This window comes from Neolamprologus brichardi, chromosome 6, assembly GCF_056152115.1.
Source record: "Neolamprologus brichardi isolate AB-2024 chromosome 6, ASM5615211v1, whole genome shotgun sequence".
Classification (NCBI taxonomy): Eukaryota; Metazoa; Chordata; class Actinopteri; order Cichliformes; family Cichlidae; genus Neolamprologus; species Neolamprologus brichardi.
Genome location: NC_142109.1, coordinates 20903091 through 20917921, shown reverse-complemented (window position 1 = coordinate 20917921; position 14831 = coordinate 20903091). Strand labels below are relative to the sequence as shown.

At 40.5% G+C, this 14831-nt stretch overlaps 1 protein-coding gene across 3 annotated transcripts in view; it reads right to left on the bottom strand.

Moving 5' to 3' along the window:
• mast1a (microtubule associated serine/threonine kinase 1a) overlaps window positions 1–14831 on the bottom strand; it is an 81691-nt gene that overhangs the window by 56303 nt on the left and 10557 nt on the right. Inside the window, exon 2 of one of the 3 annotated variants that reach the window (XM_006787378.2) lies at window positions 8885–8916. In XM_006787378.2, the coding sequence (XP_006787441.2) occupies window positions 8885–8916 (32 nt within the window). Of the gene's footprint in view, window positions 1–1303; window positions 1506–8884; window positions 8917–14831 lie in introns of those variants that run through there. The other 2 variants (XM_035906356.2, XM_006787379.2) reach the window with 2 other exon arrangements.

Below are 14831 nucleotides of genomic sequence, written 5' to 3'. Positions count from 1 at the left end.
TGCAAGATCTCTGTCGAAATTAAACTTAAGAACTGGCAAATTATTTGTTTGCATCTTAGCAAAGAATAAGAAAACCCGATTATGAATCTAACCAGACATCGGATGCCAACAGTACTTGACAGCTTTCCATATTTAGTGCTGCAGACAGTGCCAGGTCAGTGCCAACAAACATAAAAACTCGAACGGTCAGAAAATTAATCAACAACAACTTTCATGAATGACTAATCGCCAAGACAAAAACAAGCCAAAAATGAGCACAGGATCACTGGATTCATATTGATGTAAATTCATACTGTGGTGGATCTGTATTGCTAGTTTACAGTCATCTGTGTAAATATAGACACGAGTTAAGATCATACAGGGAATTCAAACAGACTTATACAGTCTCCCAAATAAACACATTTTCTCTAAGGCACATACAGTAAGTGGGGTGGGGGATGGGGGGGTAGTTTGAGTGAGGCTTTACTCCTGTTCACATACAGCACATGGAGAGGGACAGTGAAGAGTCCGACTAATGCCCCTGAGATGACATGAGATGAGGACAATTAATCACAGTGGAGACCGGCGAGGAGGGGATAATGGGGGAGGAAAAAAGACACAATGAAAAAAGATAGATGGGGGATGCTGGGGACAGAGAATAAAGGAAAGAGAGAAGGTGGAGGAGAGGGAGAGAAGTGAAGAGGAAGGCAGGAGGTTTGCCAGGCAGCCAGCACTCTAGTACTGCCCACTGCTGGCTCTCTGCTACACAAGCACTCCCTGGACACTGGAAATGCTTTCACTTCATAAAGCTATCTCCGACACACAGGCTACTAAACAAGCACACACATACCTTCCAGAGTGAGTGTGCCAGACAGGAGCCCAACTCACAACCCATAATCTAAAGCATGTGCAACTCTAAAATAAAGATTAACATGTGTGAAAATACAAATAACAAGTCTTATGCTGGACTGTATTGTAAAAGAGAGATGAGCACACATAAGGAGTGTATAAGCAAACAAATGATGCATTTATAAAAACCCTCCTGCCATATACCTGTCACATATAAAAACATGCTGTGTGCACAGAAGCACATTATACGCACACATATGTATGCCAAAAAACAAACACACAAGTACACACACCATATTGCTGAAGCTAAATGGAGACAGGGAGACAACTGTGAGACAGCATGACAGTTGGCAGGGACAACGGACACATCATGGAAAAACACAACAACCTCCTTCGATGAATCAACACATACTAACAACAGCAGGGCACCACACCGGTCACAAAGACTGCACGTTGACAGATTGCTTGCGTTTACCTTTTTGTGCGTCGAAACATGTTGGTAGCGGCAGAGGCTGTGTTGGCAGATGAACATGAGAGCAGCTGAGCCTCCACACGTACACACACCGAAATAAACTCTCTCACACACACACAGGCTCGCGCTCAGTCAAGAAGCAGCGATTACGCTCCACGCTGGCATGTCAGCTTCCTCTGGCCAGTTAAAAACACACACACATTCTCTCTTTGATGTCTGTACACGTGAGCATGCCTACAGGAGTGTGTGCAAGGGAGAGAAGAGGGATTTGTAAATGTCATCTGTGTTACAGATGAAGAAAATGAGAATTTAAGTTGGAAAAAAAGGAGAGACGGGGAGAGAGAGGAGACAGGGGGAACAGGCTGCCGAGCATCCCTCTCGGAAGGAGAGAGGATTGTGGAGCTGTTTTCAAGGGTATCGTGCCAAGCCAGGAAGTGTACAGCGACAGAGCAAAAGGGGGAGGGGGGGCACCAAAGAGAGTGAGAGAGAGAGAGAAAAGGGAGGAGGAGAACAAGATAAAGGGAAGGGGTATATGCAGTATGAATGAGAGAAAGAAAGAAAGAAACAGCATGTGGGGGGAACGCAAGTGAGAGTGCAAGAATAACAGAGTGAAAGCCAATCAGAGGTGGAGAGATGAGGGGGGCAGTGAACTGGAGACTAATGTGAATGACAAGAGAGACACAGAGAGAGGCAGAGAAAGAAAGAGAGGAGGGACACTGCAATGTGATTTTCATGTGTTATTTTGTGCGTTTTTGTGTCTGCTACAGCTTACACATGAGCACCACCAGGCAGGGAATGACATCATTTAAAAAACAGACCATTCAAGGACAATGATGTTATATTTTTCTTTCTCTCTTTTCTGCCCCATGTACCGATGCCAACATCAACTGCCGTCTGTGTTTGTATAGTTTGCTTTAAATATGATATTATCGTTATATTGTATTATCGTCAAGGGCAGCAGAGTGATGCAGTGGTTAGCTTTGTTGCCTCACAGCAAGAAGGTCCTGGGTTTGAATCCACTGGCTGACTGTGTGGAGTTTTCATTTTCTCTCAAGTTCACTCTGGCTTCCTCCTACAGTCCAAAGACATGCATGGTAGGTTAGTTGGCCATAGTGAATGACTGTCTGTTTTCTATGTGTTAACCCTGTGATAGACTGCCAACCTGTGCCAATTATGATAGCTGGGATAGGATCCAAATGGATGGATGGTATTAATGTCTGTAGGTTTCATGATAAAGCAACAACTACTAACATGTTTCTTTTTTGATAATATTATCAAACCTTATAGTGCAAAATCTACTTGCATTAACACAAGAATCAGAAGAAAGCTTTTTATAGTAACATTCAGGCTGGTTGGATAGCTGACAATAGATTATGAAGCATTTTTTTTTTTATCTTAACGTTTCTTAAAAAAAAATCACAATATTTTCCTAATTGTTATTACTTGCTTTCATTGCCTTACCCTAACCACAAATGTGTTGCCTCCCAGTCTGCTCATAGATCATCAAGGTGATGCTTCATTAATTCAGTCAATCAAAAATGGCCTCTGAAGCTCTGTTACTACAACTAAACTAGGTCAGGTTTGCAGTAATGTGATATTAGATATTGTAGGAGCCATCATGGCTTACTGCCTACGATACACACGTGCATTTAGTCAGAAGATTTTGACACCAATACTCTGGGTTTTTAATAAAACACTAAGTACTTTCTTGTTTTGCAGAGGCAGGTGATAAACACTCAAAATAATTACTGGTGTTCATGTGCAATGCAATGGTATGGGGAGCTCTATAACACAGAGGACCTACCAGGCATTTTGCTACACTACAATACTTATTTAACAGTAGGATAAATTTATCCTTAGATCTTCTGTTAGATTTATTGGGATAATCAGAAAATATATGCAAACTCATCCCTTAAAAACATTTCTTTAAGCCAGTTATTGGTTGGTATATTGCCTTTTTTCTATTTTTACTTACTCCCACATGCATTGTTCTACTGCTGTAAATTAGTACTTATCTGCAGATGCAGATGGGGAAGTGAGAAATTACTGAAAAACAACAGTTGTGATCATAAGTTTAAATACACTCATTGTGGGCAGAAATGTAATTGTAATTGTTGGCTTTTAATGATTTCTTTGAACTGTTCTTTTTTCAGGTTTTTACTTTGTGCACAAGTTTGAATTTATTTAGGATTTTCTGTAATCCACACGGGTTCAAAAGTAAACATACAGGCTCAAATATATCCATACACTCACTTAAATCCTTTAGTAATTTGTGCTAAATGTTTTACAGGGTTTTTTAACTTATCATGGTCAAGGTCTATTAATGTATAGTTATTGATCCTGATTGAGTAGAGTTGGTTTTTTTCGAGGTCTGAAAGAGGACCTAAACTGTAACCGTCAGTTGGGAGGAGATTGGTTAGGATGTTCAGGGACCGGCAAGGCTCAAGCCTGCCATGAACTGAAAACTGCAGGAATACCAGTGTCACCGTCCACCGTGACACAGTGAGTTTTACATCACCATGTACTGGGAGGTTGGCACTTAAAAAAGAAGCCTCTGCTCCAAAATCAAGACCTTCAAGCTTGACTGAAATTTGAGGCAGCCCACATGCACAAGCCAAATGCCTTCTGGAGAAAACTTTTATGGTCAGATGAGACAAAGACTGAGCTGTTTGGCTTTAAAACCTAAGAACATTGTACCAGCTGTCAAGGATAGTGGTGCTAGCAAAATGCTCTGGAGCGTTGCTGCCAGTGGTAGTGATACATTGTACAAAGTGGATGGAATAATGAAGAAGGACTACCTCCAAATTCAACATTTAACTCTACCAATTCTGATAAGAAAAGCAGTCAAATGTCCAGCCATAGAACGGTAGAAGTTTTTGATGATTACCAAAAGCAATCAAGATGACCAAGATGTAATTTGCTACGGGGAAATTTAATCAAATATAAGAAAATCAAAAATAAGCTTGTTCACCCAGTTCTTACTTTTTAAGTCATTAAAGATGTATGCTGCTCAGTCATTCCACCCTGTAAAAAGAACAGCTCAAAGAAATCATTAAAAGCCCTAAATCCCCATGATATTCATGCCCATGATGACAGCGTGTAAACTTCTGACCACGGCTATATGCCAGCCTTTTACTTTAATGCATGCATATAGAAACACACTGACACAGTTATGTTTTTTTTTCTAAAATATGAAATGCCAGATTGGATGAGCTCTGGCACTTGTCTCTTTGTCCTAGATATCACAGGAGCTGCTCTGCAATGCCCAACCACGAGAGATGTCATTTCTGTGTGTGTGTGCATATGTGTACGCCCTCTCTCCCTCCCTTTGAAACAAATCCACCAAATGTTAAAGCTGACGTGGGGTGACAGTTGCACAGTAGTGCTGAGGGGAGTAATTCAATAATGGATGCCGTCTCTAATGTGGGAGTCTGGGTGGATAAAATATACATGGGAGAGAAGAGAAGGAGAGAAGGGGAGGAAGTGGGAGGAGGGCGATGATATCATTGAAACACAGCGGGGGTCACAGAGAGAGGGATGGGTGGCATGATATCATATAGAAGACAAGGTGGGTGTTTCCGTGTTTCTGTGTTATTTTTGTTGGTGACCCGCCTGTCCTTCAATTTATTTTCTGCATAAACTGTCAGTCATTACACCCACTGCCCAACACGACGACGCATGTAAAGAAAACCCAAAAGCAGCACCAGCTGTGAGCCTCCAGCTCTCCAGCATCACCTTCATGTCATGCTGTGACATCTGCCACCCTTCCACACAGGTCAAAGGTCACGGACAAAATACATCCAATGACAGCCGCTGGAGACACACATACATGATTCACATAAGAGCACACACACAAACACGCATGGCCAAACCGAGTCTAACAGTAAACTGCAATAAACGAGGATACAGACGCACATTAACTACCCCTGGCATGTATATATGCTAACAGTGTCAGACTACTGCTAGCAGACATTACCTCTGCTCAGAGTAAGATGTATACAGAATACTAAACAGAGAAGTACACGCAATAAAAAAAATGAAGTTAATAATATATTTTTTTTAAACTGAGCTCTATGGGGAGAATTAACACCATGCTTCATATTTATAACCCCCTAAACGACCAGGACAGGCAGTACAACAATAACAGTTTACATGACAAACTGACATGTGAGCGAGCTAGGCGATTCACATTCAACTCATGCACAGCAAAAGTGGGCGAGCTGAAAATAAGCAGGGGAGGGAGGAAGGCATGGCTACATCAATTTCAGAAAAATTTCAAGGATTTCAACACTTGAAGCAATGACAGCAAAGAGTAAGCATATAGAGAAAAATTACACTGTCCTCCAGGTTCAAAGGTATTTGCCGGCTGCATGTTGAGCAGAAGGCAAATTTCCAAATTCTCCCTGATTTTGTGGAAGGCTTTTAACAGCAGGAGCAGCAGCAAAAGAGAGGACACAGCCAAAAAGTAAAGAGCAATTAAGACGGATGGGAGGAATAAAACAAGGCTTCTGATTTTTAAGAACAGCAAAGTTTTTATTACATTGGCTTCCAGTATATAAATCGAGATTTAAAAATAAAAATACTCGTTTAGTTCTATTCTTATGTTGCATTCCGAGGACAAAAGAATCAATGATAAACCAGCACTAAGGGGCAAAGGAAAAGTGGGGAACTTGGTTTCAGCACCATGGACAGAGACTCGCACGTCGTTTAAGCTTCTTTTATACATACATACATACATTTCATATTTTAACCAACATAGCTGTCAAATGTGAAGGGGTTTCACACGTTTGTGCCACACCGCGAGCCATTTTAATTGGTTCTGTCAAACCTCGAAACTTCATTCTATCCCATTCACTCCTACACTGCACAGAAAGTACCTCACTTAAGCAGAGTTTCCTTTCAGTATGAAAAGTCAGTCATATTTTTGTGAAGCTGACTCTGGACTTGATAACTTTAACGTGGGACATTATGAAGGAATTCCCATTAATCATTTCATTCAAAGGCACAACTACAGGAAAGTGTTAGTGGGTCTTTTTCTTACAGTTTTCAAGTTATGATCTTGATGAAGTCATGTACAAAATGAGTCATACACTGCAGCCAACTCAACCAACATTTTTTGTGTTTGCAATATAAATGTTATTTAAACTTTAAACACAATGAGTGTCAGGCAACCTAAAATTATACAGAGACTCTTATTTTCTATTATTTATAAGCCGTTTCTTTCTTGCATTTTTTTTCTCACAATGGACATCGGACGTACCCAGGGAAGTGTGAGTCATGTTGATTCTAAAAATATCTGCTTCGTGTTTTTTTCTTCATCTGCAGCCAGGAGCCAGTCAAAACAAAACAAACGTAAACTAAAAAAAACCCCTTAAAATAAAATAAAAGTGGGCGTAAATTTAATTCTGAAATATTAAGCGGTGTGCATAAATATTAACTGGATAAGCATTTAATTTTTAATATTGGGAAGTCAATATACACTCATGGTCACTTCATTAGGTACACCTGTTCAACTGCTTGTTAATGCAAATGTAGAATCAGCGAATCACATGGCAGGAACTCAGTCAACCTGCTGAAATTCAAACATCAGAATGGGGAAGAAAGGCTGTTTAAGTGACTCTGACCGTGACATGGTTTTTGATGCCAGACCGGCTGGTTGGAGTATTTCATTTGATTTAAAGGAATTTTCCAACACAACCATGTCTGGCGATTATAGATCAAAGAAAAAGATCCAGTGAGTGGCAGTTGTCTGAGTGAAAATGCCTTGCTCATGTCAGATGTCTGGGGATAATGGCCGGACTGCTTCGAGCTGATAAGAAGGCAACAGTAACTCAAATAATCACAATCAACCAGAAATACCAACTCAGCCTCGTTTAAGATGCTACCAGAAAATTGTTGCTCGTCTTCTGATGGCTTCTTCCAGCAGGATACCACATCAAGTCGCAAAGCTCAAATCATCTCAAACTGGTTTCTTGAACATGACAATGAGCTCTCTGTACTCAAATGGCCCAACAGAGCCCCTTTGGGATATGGTGGAATGGGAGATTCCCATCATGGATGCGTAACCAACAAATGTGCAGCAAATGTGTGATGCTATCATGTCAAGATGGACCAAAATCTCTGAGGATTGTTTCCAGCACCTTGTTGAATCTTTGTCACAAAGAATTAGAGACAGCTCTGAAGTTTAATGGGTGTCAAACCCATTACTGGCAAAGGATATATGCGTACCTCAGCTTAGGTACGTGACTCTTTTCTTTTCACCTCATTATTGCCAACCTACAATAAAGCACTTTGTGCAGAATCCATGGACACGTTCTGCTTTGCAGTTAAGGTCTTGCTCTCCCTCTGCAGACAGCTCTCTCTCCCTTTCTGTGCTCCATTCACTAAGAGACGAATCAGCCAGCCGGGGCACCCAGACTGAGGCTATAAAGAGAAAATGGTAAGAAACATTCTGTTGCTCTGAATATTTCTCTGAGAATAAATCTCAGCACAGCCTTTATCTTCACCGTATGTGTAAGGTGATTTTTGTAAGTCCTTATTTCAGTCATGTTTAAGAGCTTCATTAACTATGTCAGGGTGCTCTTCACTGTCTGATGCCTTACTTAACCAACTGTAAGGGCTTCATGCTATGTTTGTGTTTGTCTGCACTGGGTTCACCATGGGTGGCAGTGTAGCACAGCCTGGCAGGGGGAACGTATAAGGGGCACAGGTGTAGCAGAGTGACTAATCATGCTTGGGTGACAAGGAGATGACACAGTTTTTACCGATTGTTACGCTTGAACGCTCACAGTTTTAGGATAGCCACACCAGCTATGGTATCATCACGCAGGGCTTTTTTGTTTTGGTGACACACCAACTGTAAGTTTGCAACAGCAGATATTATATTGGTATTATATTGGTAATTCAATAAACAAGCAGTTCTCCCACCACAAGGTAAGTAACTAAACATTCGACAGCTTAAGTCCTAGACTGCTCTGCTCTCTTTTCTCAACCCTCAGACCCCTCTCATCCACACGGGGCATTGAGGTCACAGCACGGTGCTCCTGCTGCTGAACTTTCATTGCACAGCTCAGTGGTGCAACAGATTGAACCAGCAGAGAAGCTCCATGAGTGAAAAAGCTCCTGCAAAGCTGAAACATGCTGCAGTCAGTAGATGAGGCTCTCACTACACAATAACATCATTTGACCATGACTTCTTGTAATAAAGCTGAAATGGTTTTAAAAAATCTTTAAAAAATATGATTCCTTCTTCATTTTTCAACAGTATGCCATTCAAGTCAGACAACTGTGCCCATACAATATACAAGGAATTGCAAAATAGCAGTATATTGTAGCAAAGCACATTAAATGCTCTTTGATTTCCTTAATACCTCACAGATAATTATCATACTTTTCCCACCAGGATCTCACAAAATTCAAGATATTCCACAAAGCAAGAAAAAAACTCACATCACACACAGCCATACAACCAACATTACAAAGAAACTCCAGTAAGTATTCTGATGATGTCACACATGGGCACTACAGATACTACTGAATAAAAAAACATATTATTATGTAGGAGAAATGCAGAGGAAAACTTACCCACTACTTTTTCGGGGCAGAGGTAGATCCTTCTGGTGAGAAAGAGAAGGCAAGAGAGAAAAGGAAGGAGAGGGGGAGCAGACAAATGAGACTGGTTAGAGTTTTACACATCATGCAATCTGCAGGACTCATTTCTAAAAGGCAGAAAACTGTTACTATTAGTTACTATTAGTGTGGTAATGAAATGTGAATTAGCATAACATCTCTTGTAATATCTCATTATACAGACTGTTACCAGCAGGAGTTTATGAATAATCTAACCACACTGATATAATTACTTATTAAAGACACGCAATTACCAAATTTTCTGTCATATTATCAATTTAATGTGGCATGAATTCCTTTTGTATCCCTTCACACATTTTGCACTGATGTTTTGTTTGAAGCACAGCATAATTTCTCAGAAAACAGGACAAGCACGTTCAAATCAAGGTCAAAACTTAGACTGATCTTGAGTTACACAAAAAAATGTAGCAATATGTTGTTTTCTCTGCCTTAAGGCAATGTGAATATACACAGATTTTTATACCTTTATTTTATGTGTTAGCACTCTGACTTTACATGTAATGAAGCGTGGTATATAAATAAAATTGTCATTGTCCTTGCTTGTGTCCTCTTGTTTCAGGTGGGGATTAGACGTGCCTGTTTCAATGTGAAATGTTCTGGAACATACAGGAACCTGAATGAAAGCACACATTTTGTCCTAAAGTCTTAAAAAAAATTTCATCATCGAGTTATGAGCCACATTAGGTACACCTGTTTAAGCGCTTGTTAACACAAATACCTAAACAGCTATGTTTACATTGGGGCCATGAAGACATGCTCAAAACGACCTCCTGAAGATCAAATTGAATATCAGAACGAGCAGGGAAGATGTAAGTGGCTTTGAAAATGGTATGGTTGTTGGACACCAACAATGAAAGAATGGCTCTCAATCCAACAGAGCAGCCAACAAATCTGCAGAAACTGCTTGATGACATCAAAGTCTCTGAGGGATACTTTCTGCACCTTTTTGAATCTATGCCATGAAGAATTAAGGAAGTTCTGAATGATCCAGACCAGTAACCCAGTAATGAAGAGGCTGATAAATGGATATATGACACAAGGGTAGAAAGTAATTGCCACAAAACTAGGATTAAAGTAGGGGTGGGCGATATAAACGATATACAATAGAAACAATATAAATTTGGCCAACGATAAAGATTTTGACTATGGTCTTGTCCAAATTCATGGGCTGCATCCTCCTGAGGCAGCATTTGTAGACCGATTACGTCACAGTGATACGCCGAAGGCTGTCCAAATTCGTAGACTCCTCCGAATGCAGCCGACAAATGCGTCCTCCTTTTCCCCGAATTTGAAGGATGGGTCGGGTGTGTCCTTTGTGGCCTACCATATCCCAGAATTCATAGCGCCGCCTAGCCAAACTCCAGTTTCCAATAATGGCGGCCGCTACTAAGTTTTAAAATTACTCTTACTAATCTTTCTGGGTCACAAAATAAGCTTATAACATGGCGAGAAAGTAGCTGTGTAAACTTCAAATATCTGCTCGGTTTATCAAGATATCGCATATTTGCAAAAGTGCTTCGACGTTTTCGGAGCATCTGCTACCCACCAGCTCGATAGCAAGCCGGGAGCTCGAGGGTCATTGAAGCCGCCGAGAACGGCGCAACTCCCGGCACATCATTTTCAGATAACCCCGGAGTTTCGCTACTCAGGTTAAATGTAATATATAAGTCACTTAGACAACCTAAAATGTTATTGTTGGGCTTTTTTCAGTGTTTTATTTGTTCGTGAGTAAATCGGTTTGGCTGAGATTAAAGTTATTAGATTAGATTAGATAAAATAAAACTTTATTAATCCCCCGGGTGGGTTCCTCCGGGATTTTCACACAGCTAAATAAACGTCAAACAGAAAACTGATTAAACAGAAGTGTGAGACGGTCGAGAATTTACGCCAGTGTCCTGTTATATTTTAGATAGCAAGGAGCAGACGGCCGAGTTTATTAAACTCCACCGGGACAGCGGTGACGCTAATCAGAAGGCTAGACCGTCCAATTTCCCCAGCCGTTTACTTCCGGCCTACCAGATCTTCTGAGGACCCGGCCCACGTAGACCGCGAGGAGGATGCAGCCCATGAATTTGGACACGACCTATATCGCTCTATCGCGATAGCGCATGTTGATGATGTCATCAGGCTGCGCCTGTTTTGGTTGAAAGCATGGCAGCGGCTAAAACCATTATCATCTGCAAATGCCAGGCGACAGTCATAGCAAAGAGATGAAGCACTTTTGAAATATGGGGAAAGCCAAAAACTGCGCTTCTTCCACTTCCGTAACATTGATTCATTAATGTTGAATTCTCTCGCAGCTGTTCTATTCCCATGTTGTTGCACCTTGTATTGTGGATGAATAATCTCAGATGTTCTCCTGACTGAAGTTTGGCCCGTGTATAGCATCCTGCTATGGGATTGCATTTGTCCCAAACCACCAGAATCCCTCACGTTAACTTTTATCGAGTGGGAAAAAAGTTGGCGTTCATCCTCCAGCTTTACTGTGCTAATGTTATGCTAACATAGCTGTGTCGCTAGCAATCACGTAGCACATTATATACCAGGTAGTCCAACTTCAATAACCCTGCAAACGCCACTGCTGTTTAGTTTTCTGTCTTCATTTATGTTGGAAGTGGTAGCAGAGCTGTACGTTTTAATTAGTTTCAAAAATCTCTCAGTCAGAACATGGTATGAAATGTTTAGGTGTAAACTAGCGAGCTAACTTCCTCTTAACTTCTAACTCCGTTAAATGTAATAAATTCTGTTTTCATGGATGTAAAACTTAATTGTTACACCTGATAAAGCAGCAACGCTGATGATTTAATTAAAGATGAAAGAATTTAGACCGTTTTTAACTCTTAGTGTTTGTTTGACTTTGGGACCTGAAAGGGACGGAGTTTTGGACCCAGATTACTCCGCGAAGCTACGGCAGCCATAATGCTCTGACAATCCATCAAGCAGTGCGGCTTACCAAAGTTGTACTAAAACATTTTTTAACAGATTTCTGCACGCCAAAATCTGTTCGAGGTCAGTAAGCACAACCAGAATTCATACATAAGGCACACTCTCGATTTTTGAGAAAATTAAAGGATTTTAAGTGTGCTTTATAGTGTGGAAAATACGTTATACAGAAGAAAAGAATATATCGTGATATATATCGTTACCGCACATGCTTCAAATTATATCGCGATATGAATTTTAGGCCATATCGTCCATCCCTAGATTAAAGTACATTTAATGTAAATTCCATGAGCGTTATACAGTACCTCTTATACTGTGACTGTGGCCCCTAAGTATTAATCACATCCACATATTGCAGAAAACGTTTATGAGATTTACTCCTGCAACTGATAGCAAAAGTTACATGTAACATAAATATTAACTACTGTAGGTAAAGGAAAGATTTTTCTTTCTTTTGCCCATCGGTTAAAAAAAAATCATATGTGCATCACAGCATACATCTGTCACCTGGTACCATCTCCTCATTTATCTGAACCATAATTGTTTAGCAATAATATATATATATGAATGGTTAACATTCATAAAGTCGCAATCTGTGAATTTGCTCTTCCTTAGAGTTCACCACTAATGCTACTTGCTCACTAGTTGCTTAGGTCTGCAATAGGCTAGTTTCCATTTATTCAAAACTAAATGGAAACTGGCCCCCTTTCTTTTACTATCAATAAATTTCATTAGGGGATTGCATGGTTTTACAGCTGGTTTGTTTCAAAGTGGGCCATAACATGATAATAATGATCCCTTATTTCCTAAATGTTGCATGAAAAAATAAACTTGTAGTGAAACTTTAGTTATGTAATTTTGTATATGCAACATAAGCATATCATTTCTGAAATTACTATTATGATAGAAAAGGTTGCCGACCCCTGCACTACAGCCAAACCCCGAGCTGATTTTAAAATGATTAAAGTATAACACTGGCTTAAGTGTTTAGAGTAGGGATCCAGGGTATGTTCAATATGTTTGTTAGGTTTTGTATTGTTGATTGTCATTTATGCTTAGAAATATTTAACCATATATGCTTAGAGGTGTATAATTAATTGTGTAGTGATAGGATGTGTGATCTTTAGCAGGCTGCAAAGGCTTGGTGTGCATTCCAGAGTGTTCTGGAATCCACACCTACATCCTGGGAGCATGGGAAGAGGTCGTACCTTGTTTTATTGTTTTATGGTAGGATAAACGTAGCTATATCTGTTTTAGTCTGAGTGCCTTTTGTTTAGATGAACTGGTGGACTTTCCAGACCAGTAGGTTTAGGGAAGTCATTTATGGGGTCATACTCTGACCCCCCCCCCCCCCCCCCCCCCCCCCCCCACACACACACACACACACACACACACACACACACACACACAGTATTCTTTGTTCACATGTTTACCTATGTAAGATGTTATATGTTAATGACCCAATGCATATTCATGTAACCACAATAAAAGGAGTGCTATGGGGAACCTGGCTGAGAGTCTGATGGAGGTCAAGTGGTGGAACGACACTTGGCTCCAGGCAGGTCTCCCTCATGCATGAGTAACATGAAGAACTTTGCCTACTTGGTGTTCAATGCTTTTGCTGTGTTTTTAAATTGTCTCGTTCCAGCGGTGGGCCTGTGCTAGACAGACCCAACAATGTTATCTTAATAAAAATACCCTAGATGAAAATTTTAAAAAAAAGCAATGTTTTAATTTACAGCTTGGCTTTAAGGTGATATTATATTGTTCATGTATACTGTCAGTGAAAAGCAGTTTGACAAATAATCCCTCGTAAGTGCTTGGAGACCTTAGGGCTTCAGGAAACACCAGGTTGGAGGGAGACAAAATCAATTTAAAAATTGTTGCTGCTATATTTATGACACTGGGACACAACTGTAAGGACTCTGATGTGATTACGATCTACTGGGATGAATCTGTATGCTGCTTGTTACCCATCAAGTCCCAATTTAAAACCATTAAACATTCAGTTTAGCTAAGATCAGGTTACTGTCAATTTCTCTTGTCAGCCTGTCCTGTGTCGCTTATCAGGATATTTTCTACCTCTCAATGGCTTTGCTAAAAAGATAACGTCTTTTCCCCCCCACTCGGCTTGTCACACACAGCCATGTCTGTGAATTCAAATGAATATAAGTGACTAGAGATGCTAGGGTCACATAAGTTGAGGGAAATAAGGTAATTATAAAGGACTGCGACTGGTTTTCACTGGTTTTGATTTGATCCTGAGAGTTCTGTCCCTCCGTCTCCCTCGTTGCCTTTGTTTAAGTAAACCAGCATTACAAAGTCAAACTGATGAAACGTGACTTGACAGCTGGAGCTTTTGTCTCCAGTCTCAAAACAAGCTGGCTACCCAAACCCGCCCAATTCCAACACCGTGGGCCATGAACACACTTGCAGTCCGTTGATAGAAAATTACATTACAATATTCAGTATTTAGCACGACAAGAATGGTCCATGTGTTAAGGTATACAAGGTTTTAATACGCAGAACAGTTGGTCCAGATGTTTAGAAACTGAAGTCAAAGGTAACTGGATGAAAGGACAGAAATAAGCTCATCACACTTCATATTTTGAGGAAAATCTTTTGTCTGCCTGAAGTCTTTGTCTCGCAGCCAGATGCTTCTTATCTGCCTTGGTGATGCTCTCACACTGCAACCACCTTTAGCTCTTGTCGATATCTTTAGCCCAGTTTTCAACAAGCAAAAATCAGACTGAGTTGAATAATTCTGGTTGCTTTGGCTGCGTGTTTTGATGCATGCGGCTGAATTTGAGCAAACAGTTTGCTCCTGTATACCTCCTCATTCTTCTGTCAGCAGTGCAATCATACATAAAAAGCAGTGTGCCAGTTAAGCTGGCAGCCATAGGTGGCCTAGCCATAACAGACCAGCCGTTATGTTTGA